The following is a 9062-nucleotide window of genomic DNA, read 5'->3' as shown; positions in this document are numbered from 1 at the left end:
AAAAAAAAATCTAATTATTTTTTTTAAAAAAAAAAAACATATATTTAGTGGAGAGTAACCAAAAAAGGGGGGAAAATTCTGAAAATTTGGTTGCATGACATTTGCAGCCTTTAATATGGGAGTTTTTTTTTTTTTTTTTTAATATTGCTTATAAGTGACTATCCTATCATCTTTTAGTGTTTGAGTTCCAATTTCACACATAAATTTATAAAATTTTGTCCTATTTTTCTTTTTAATAGGGTGAACTAAAAAGTATTCTAAGAAATAGGTTAGATAAATTGTGGGCATAGTACATCTACAAGTGAATAAATGAATCATGGATAATGGATATGGTACATAATTAGGGCTTAATCATGTTTCGTATACATGATTTATATGACGTGGATCTAACCTAGACACACATATTACCAACTCAGTGTCAACTGAGTGTCAGTTGTGCGTCATGGAACTTGTGTACCATGTAAATAATTTAGGTCCTAAATCGTATACTACTTACATAGTATACATGACATGGATCTGTTCCAGACGCGCACACCGCCAACGTAGACATATTAGGTATCAATTGTGTGTCGTGGAATTTGTATACCATGTACATGAGTTTCATATGTGATTCATGTACATGGTACATGATTTCCAACAAGTTGTGTACCATATATATGAGTTCATGATCCAAACCTCACAACTTAATTTTTAAATATAAAACTGACTTGAAATTTCACATCAAATTGAAAACAAAAATTCTAAATTTGGCTCATTATAAATTCCACACTCACCAAGATTGGGTTTATGGAGATCACAAAATCAATCCACTACTACTTTTACCGTTGAAGATTTCTTTCTCCTTCTTTGATTTTCTTCCATAGAAATATTTCAATTTTTTAGAGTATAGCTCAATTGACATAGTATTCATACTATCGACCTCAAGGTCAGATGTTTGATTCCTTCACCACACTTTAATCATAATACCTTTGAAAAAAAATCAATTTTGATTTAGCCCTAAATCTTCCCTATCACCTAATTTCTTTCTATGTTTTGCAAAAATTTTGAGTTATTGCTTATTTCCAAATTTGATTCACAACGGAGGAGATGAGGAAGATAAAGAGACCATTTTAAAGATAGATCATCTTTTATCTCCATCCTACCTGACTTGAACTCAAAAGAAAAATAATAAGTATATAAAATAGTAGAAAATATAGCACAAGTTTAAGAAAATATAATAACGAATAAGTGGTAAAATCTTATTTCCCTTCTTTATTTATTTAAACGTTTGGTATAGTATACATTTGTGATTTTAAAATCGTCCTAATAACTTTTATCATTTTTAAAATAACTCTAAAATATATTTTAAATTTCTCAAAATTAATTTATAGTTAAATCTTACAGTTTTAAATGCAATTTTCTTATCATCAAAATTAGTTTGGAAGGATTAAAAAACATATTTCATAATGATTTTAAAAATTACTAAAGTAATTTTAATTATTTTAGAATTGCTCTTAAACATGCCAATAAACTTATTTGTATCATCAAAATATGCTTTTTCCAAATACTAATCAATTTTGTCCATAATTTATTTTAAAAATGAAGAACTTAAATCACCAATTGACCCAAAAACAAGTTAATAGATAAAGGCGGATTTAGACTCCATTTGAAATTACGTTTGGAATCGTACCGTCTATAATGCTGGGTAAAACAACTTATTTATTGATTTCCCATAATCATTATGTAAAAGTTTATAAATATCAACTGTTAGATTTAGCTTTCCTAAAAAGTTGTTAATTATTTTTCATAAACTTTTATCGAATAATCTAGATAAAATAAGATTAATTTTTAAATTCAAATCATATAAATTTTTAATAAAAATATTATAATAAACTTTAAGTTAATTACCAACATAATAAAAAAAAAACTATTTTAGCTCATGAGTAATTATTTAAAAAACTATCACAATCTCAAATAAAATTGGATGATCTAACTCGACAGCTTTAAATCACAATTGTCTTCCATGTGTCTTTCTTTCTAATTTTAGAGAAGCATAAAAAAAAAAAAAAAAATTAAACGAGAAAACGAAAAGACGAGAAAACCAAAACAAATTAAAAATCTTGCACCTCAACAACGAAGCACTCGCTTTCAAAGACAACTTTGGTAACATGTGAGAGCCACATGATCCTTATCTCTCTAAATATATAAATTTGAGAACTTGAATCAAAATAACACTTAAGATTCAATCACAAATATAATAAGTCCTCGCTTAAAATCATTTCCATTCAAAATAATAATCGTAATAATCTTACTAATTACGATGATACATAATAAGTAACGATGTTTGAATATAAATTGTTTTGTAAAATAAAAATAAAAATAAAAAAATCTTGTATCGGTGTGTTACTTGCCCACCAACATTCCGACTATCAAATTAGTTAGTATCTTAATAGAGAGTTAGAAAATAGAGAAGTTATAGTGTTTTCAACGTATCTTCAATGTTACAAACTCTTTGGTTATATAAAGATATATATAAATTCGTTACGAGCATTCATCTATTAATTTTTTTAATCATTTATCAAATCATTATTAATTGTTAGGAATTATCGAAATTATTTTATTTGTGGAACCAAACACATAAAAGTTAATACTAGGCATAATTTTGTCTTGATCTAGGTCGACCTCCTCAATGCTACCGATTCCTATCATGTCCATTTAGTCAACTAAAGTTAGGTCAGAACAAATATTTGACACTAAAAAGAAATAGTCTTCCAAAAATTGAGCGATCAATTTTCCCATTTTTCTCTATAACAAATGAGTGAATAACAAATAAAGTCATTGTCATATTATAATATTGATACCTTTTCCTATAAGTTAACAGTTTAAATAATTCAAATACAGATCTCGAATTCTATAATATCATATATAATACTTTTTTCTTTTGGTCTCAATGTTTGAACAAGATGTCTATTTGATTTTTAAAGTTTCAAAATAAACATTTTAGAATCTAAAGTTTGTAGGACTAAAAATTTGAAAAATAATTCTAAATAATCGCTAAGTTGTTAGTAAACTAATGGAAAGATAATTTGTCACATAGATATTTCTAATTAGTCAAAGAAATTATTCGTTTTTTTTCGACTAATGTGTCATTTCTCACCCATTTAATACCGAATGTTATAATCAACATCTAGCACAAATAGGAACGTACAACAAAATCAAGAAAAAAAACATAATCATTGTGTGTGACAAGCACCACACTGGTGCAGGTTTTCTCTTTTGTAGGTCACATTCTTCTCCCTTTCGAAAAAAATCATTGTTGGTATCACATAAAGGTCAAATGCATCTTTCTTATCCAGAGTTTGACATCAACAATTGGTATTCTGTGGGGAAGAAAAAACGTTCTACTAATATTCAGCATACCTTACAAAATATGAATAAGATGGATGAGAACAAGAACTTGGACGAAGAAACTTAGACCAAGATCGCCACCCGCAAAGAGTAAAAAATCAAGCATCACCTCAACTCTAAGGAAAAGGTAGCCTCAACTATCGGATAAGCAAAGCGACATGAAGTTACACCAAGCAAAGCTAGCAGGACCAATGGACTGAAATCAGTGGTGTAGACTATGTCAAGGAATCCGAGCTGAGACGACCTAGGTCGAGGTCGAGGTGACCAATGCCGAAGATGAGAAGATCATCAAGTAGAGGGAAAGGAGATAATGTCAAGGCTAAAGATCATCACCAGAAACCGCGGATTGACTGAAGTCTTAAGAGATGAATAGAAAGTCGAGACAGACTTGCTAAGCTTGATCCAGAAAAAATCAAAAGTCAAGGTAGAGGCTCGAGATTATTAATGGAATGTTAATATACGATCAAAATTTTGTTGGATATATATAGTGAAAAAAAATGAAAGTTTAGTGAATATTTGAAACATAAAATGAATTTAATTGTGTAGATTAAATTTATTGTTTAGAAACTTTCAAATTAAATTGAAACTTCAAATTAAAATGATGTTTCATGTACAAATTTTATATGTATGAAAGTTAAATTTGTAGCTTTTTTTCAATTTGTGGGTTATGTTTAATTTTTGTCAAGTAACAACTCAATTGAGTTAAATTTGATCAATGTTTCATTTTTTATATTTATTTAATATTATTTTTTAGTTTAGAGACTTATCAAGTTGCTAGCCTATAAATAGCAACTTGGTTCTTCATTTGTAGCATCCCATTCCAAATTGAAGAGTTTACTCCTTTCTTTCTTTCTTTTATTCTTGAGTTGAGTTAATAGCAATTATCAAAGAGATTTACCATATCCGAGTAGTTCAAGGTTGTAGTTATATCCATGTTAATCGTTCTATCCTGCTGAGACGATCGTTGCAGCCTGCTTTCAGCCCGTATAGAGCGAATAATTATTGTCAGGACAATGCTTACCAGAAGCGTGCCTCGACTACGTTTTGAATCTCCAAAGGTTTTGAAGTTCTTTTAAGTCTTTGGTTATTTTCATATCTAAGCCTTGTTAGACCATCTGGCTTTCATTGTTGTTACACCATCTGACTTTCGTTTGAGTTTGAATATTATACATTGAATATATTGTTTCTAGTAATTGAGGTGTAATCAGTTTACTAGTGTTTTCAGTTCTATATATACCATTTTTCCCCAACAATCTAAAGAAAATTATTATATTTGAACTGGTGGTTGCAAACTCCTCCACCAATATAGCTACTTCTACCATCATTGGATCATTCATTGTCAAACCTCATGCTAAAAAATCGGAGAATTTCAAGGGAGACAATTTCAAGAGATGGCAATAGAAGATGATCATACATATCTCTAATCTTTTATCTTAATTTATTCTCAAATTTACTTTAATAATAAGAGTTTTGCTATTTTTGTAGGAAGAAAATAAATTTGGATAAATCACACAAACATACTAATAACACCAGCAATCATCAAAATTTATGTTTCAAGTGTTCCAAATATCCAAAAAACGTACAACTCATTTTATATTGTCGTGAATTAACCTAAATTAGATATATATAGTTTTAGTCATTGATTATTTTATTTTAATTCTCATGTTAGATCTTTGTTATTTAAACTTAATAAAATCTAAGTTAATTTGTTCTTGACAGTTTATAAAATAATTGATGTTCTAAAAATATTTAACCATGTGTATGACACGTGTTTTATAGCTTGTAAAATAAAATAACTACTCGATAATAGACATGGACAAATGTTAACTTAACACGTATATTATAACATATATTTGATTACAAGTCATCGAAAATTAGGAAGCAATTTCAGTTTAGCAAGTCATCTTCTTAGTTCGTAATAAAAAAATTATATAATTTTAAAAATAATAGAAAATGAAAATAGAAGAAAAAGTCGAGAATGCCACGTGGCTGACGGAAAAGGAAATTAAATAAAATGTGGGCCCGCAATTACAAGGTCCACGTGGTAATCATTAAGTTGATCCAATCCATTTCCTTATTTACAGTAAAAAAAATTGTGTGTCTCTCTGTACTCTGCTTCGAAACCTTCGCTCTTCTTCTTCTTCTTCTTCTTCTTCTTCTTCGTCATCTTCTTCACAAGATCCGAAATTCGTAAATGGTGAAACCGAACTACTTGAAAATGGTGACGGATTCTGACGCTGCAGATCTGATCTCCTCTGATCTTCGGGAACTCGGTAACGCTGCTAAAAAGCTTGCTACACACGCAGTTAAGCTCTGTGCTTCGGGTTTTGCCGCTTCTTTTCTTCAATGGATTGCTTCCTTTGCTGCTATGTGTGTTTTTCCCTCTCTCTCTCTCTCACTCTGGTGTTTGTTTGATTGCTGAATTTTGGTGATTTTGTTGTTTCTAGTCCGTCGCTGTCGATCGTTTTTTTTAGAGGAAGTTTTTGTTGTGAGAAGGCTAATTGGCGAGTTTGATTCGAGGAATAGTTTGTGTTTTGTGATTGGTTTCTACTCGACTGAAGTAATTTGTTTGTTGATTTATGTGTTGAACTGATTCAAGAGTATGAGATCGATTTCGTTAGGGAAATCATTCGTGTTCCATTGCAAAATGTGCTTCTGAGTGTTCTTTATCGTTTTCGATTAATCTACTTTTAGGTTTTCTTGGATCGTTTTAATTCCACTCCAGTTCTTTTTTCTATTGATGATTTTATACAATTTTGCAACTCTAACTTGTTTTGTAACCTGCAGTTACTTGTTGATTTTGGATCGGACGAACTGGAAGACGAATATCCTTACCTCATTGTTGATTCCGTACATTTTCTTCAGTCTTCCCGGGGTGATTTTCGGTTTTCTCAGGTGATTATCTTCACTGCTGAGCGATAATCCGAGCAATTGGCTTCGAACGAAGCTTCTGGAATTGGGTTTTTTGTTGTCTGTGGCTAAATTGCCTTCTCTTTCAGGGGAGAGTTTGGAAAATGGGTCGCCGTCATTGCTGTGGTGCTCCGTCTCTTCTTCCCACGACGATTTCCAGGTAGTTTGGGCTCAACTTGATTAATGATTACACATTTATTGAATTCATTTTTGGTTTATAATAAATGCAGATTGTTCTAGCTGATAAGTATATTGATATAGATTAAGAGCCATTGGTAGTTCTGATCTTCATCTTGTTTCATTTTTCTTTTTATTTCATAGAATTATACTCAACGAGGAGAATTTTGGATGACTGCCAGAATGACTAGTTTTTCTATTTGTTATTTTTGCTTTGACTTCCTCCTCTTCCTTTTTAGATTAACTTTATTATCTGTCTACTTTTCTTTTTTAATTTGTTCCTTCACTTTTTTAAAGTATTTTTTGAAATCTTAACTAAATTTGAAAAGAAAATATCTGTGGTTATTACAAAAACTGTTTGGTAGAATAATGTTTATTTTGTTTTGGTATGTTGTCTTGTTCTTAATATTTAAACAATATATAAACAGGAAAACTATTTTTGAACCTGACTTTGAAAGACCCATCTCTTCTATTTTCAAACTCTTAGAACAATACTGTAAAGAAACAATTAATAAACAAAAATCCATTATCAAACCTTTTGATATCTTTTTGAGTTTATGAAGTCAGACAGGCCTAACATTAGAATAATCAAGAAATCCAAAACTTTAGACCCGTTTGGTAACTATTTTATTTTTTTGTTTTTGGTTTTTGTTTTTGAAAATTAAACTTATGAACACTTTTTCCATCTTCATATTTCTTCTTTTGTTATCTACTTGTTTAAAAAACCAAGCCAAAATTTAATAACTAAAAAAAATAGTCTTTAAAAAGTTGTTTTTGTTTTAGGAATTTAACTAAGAATTCAACCATTGTAATTAAAAAAGATACAAATCAAGATAAGAAATGTGGATAATATAGGTTTAATTTTTAAAAACAAAAACAAAAAATAAAATGGTTACCAAACGGAAGCTTAGTTAAAATATATTACCTTTGGGTAAATACCTTCAAAACCTGCTTTCACATTGTATTCTCAATTCCAATATAATTTGATTCACCAAAGTGAAAGGAATTAAACCTCGTTCACAACTATATATATACTCCAACCTTATAAGTAAATGGGGAAGTACCTTTTCGGTAAGAAGTTTTTGGGTTTAGTTTCTATTTGGTCCCTAATTTTTCAAATGTTACACATTTGGTTTTGATAAGTCTTCAAATGTTACACTTTTATGTTTGAGATTTGAGTTTGGTTTCAATTTTGTCTTAAATTTCAAGATTTACATTTTTAACCTCAATTTTTCATTTTCTATAATGTCTATTAATTAATTTAAGAGAATTGTAATTAATTAAGCTTCACTATTCATTAATTTAGAAGTGTAAATCTCAAGGATCAAATTGAATCTAAACTCAAAACTTGACTAAATATAACATTATGAAATCTATGGACCAAAAATGTATTTTTAACTTAAAAGCTTAGAGTTTAGTAATTTCACATCACATAAACTACTATCTATTATCATGTGGAAGTATTATTATTGCATTCCATTCTCTGATTGTCTGGAAATACAGATTGGCTTGAATTGCCTGGGGCTTTGATACTTCTGATTGTGGTGGCTCCGAGTTTATTTGCGCACACGATAAGGGGCGACGCCATCGGAGAAGCAATCTGTCTGATCATATCATGCTATTTACTGCAAGAACACATCAGAGCCTCTGGTGGATTCCGAAACTCCTTCACGAAAGCGAATGGCATTTCGAACACCATCGGCATTGTCCTCCTCTTTGTTTTCCCCGTCTGGGCACTGGTACTTCGTGTTCTTTGATTGGTTTTTTTTCAAAATGCAATTATGCGTTATTGATCTTTGTATTTTTTGGAATATGGGCTGTGAGATTTGTTTTTACCTTTTTCTTTTTTTCCTTTTGAAATTGGGTGTGTGATTGTATTAATGTAGGGTGCTATCAGTGTAAAGTTAGATGAGAAGTTTCTGTCACAAAAGATTTGTCTGTCATTTATTGTGGGAGAAAATGTGAAACAATACCTGTTATTATTGAATGTGAAGATTAAAGGGTCAATGTGCTGCAAAGAGAGTTGACTGCAAAATAATAAGAGAAATTATTTTAAATGAAAAAATATTTAAAATATTTTTAAATATAGTGGAATGTTACCGTCTATGAGTGACTCTATCAATGTCTACTAGTGATAGACGATAGTAGTTTATTAGTATCTGTCATTGATAGACAATGACATTTTATTATATTTGTAAATATTTTGGTTTATTTTATTATATTTGAAATTATCCTAATAATAATAAATAATCAAAATCAGAAAAAATAAAAATTAAAAAAATAACAATAATAATCAAAATCAAAATTAGGGGAGACCAAAAATTTGGGTGATCCCTTGTATTGAAGTTAGTTTTACTCTTTGTATTTTAACTATAGTTAATTTCTAACTCAGCTATCTTTAAGTGTATATATTTGCCTCCTATACACTTTAATAAAATGAGGAATATTTTTTATCCAAAACTCAAGTCTCAATATGGTATTAGATGAAAATTTCGCACTTCTTCTTTGAGTTCCTTCTTCCCACGCCCTACTCTTCTTCCCTTTCTTGAAACCTTCTGCCATGGCCGGTGAAGATTCACTTTCTTCTC

General features: G+C 29.8%; 1 protein-coding gene across 1 annotated transcript; it reads left to right on the top strand.

Moving 5' to 3' along the window:
• The first annotated feature begins 5473 nt into the window (after nt 1-5473).
• Nucleotides 5474-8492, top strand: LOC120089403 (cold-regulated 413 plasma membrane protein 2-like). Its single transcript, XM_039046855.1, has 4 exons — nt 5474-5757; nt 6175-6282; nt 6387-6457; nt 7978-8492. Exons 1-4 carry the CDS (start codon nt 5582-5584, stop codon nt 8229-8231), a joined length of 609 nt encoding a protein of 202 aa, XP_038902783.1. The 5' UTR covers nt 5474-5581; the 3' UTR covers nt 8232-8492.
• Nucleotides 8493-9062: the final 570 nt, after the last annotated feature.

Source organism: Benincasa hispida, chromosome 10 (assembly GCF_009727055.1).
Source record: "Benincasa hispida cultivar B227 chromosome 10, ASM972705v1, whole genome shotgun sequence".
NCBI lineage: Eukaryota > Viridiplantae > Streptophyta > Magnoliopsida > Cucurbitales > Cucurbitaceae > Benincasa > Benincasa hispida.
The sequence above is the reverse complement of the archived record's forward strand: the minus strand, read 5'-3'. Positions and strand labels throughout refer to the sequence as shown.

What these genes read in the sequence shown, in the direction of transcription:
- LOC120089403 (XM_039046855.1), top strand. Translation starts at nt 5,582, where the DNA reads ATGGTGAAACCGAACTACTTGAAAATGGTGACGGATTCTGACGCTGCA. An exon ending in GTGATTTTCGGTTTTCTCAG is followed by an intron (nt 6,283 to 6,386) that starts GTGATTATCTTC and finishes CTTCTCTTTCAG; the next exon opens with GGGAGAGTTTGGAAAATGGG. An exon ending in CTTCCCACGACGATTTCCAG is followed by an intron (nt 6,458 to 7,977) that starts GTAGTTTGGGCT and finishes CTGGAAATACAG; the next exon opens with ATTGGCTTGAATTGCCTGGG.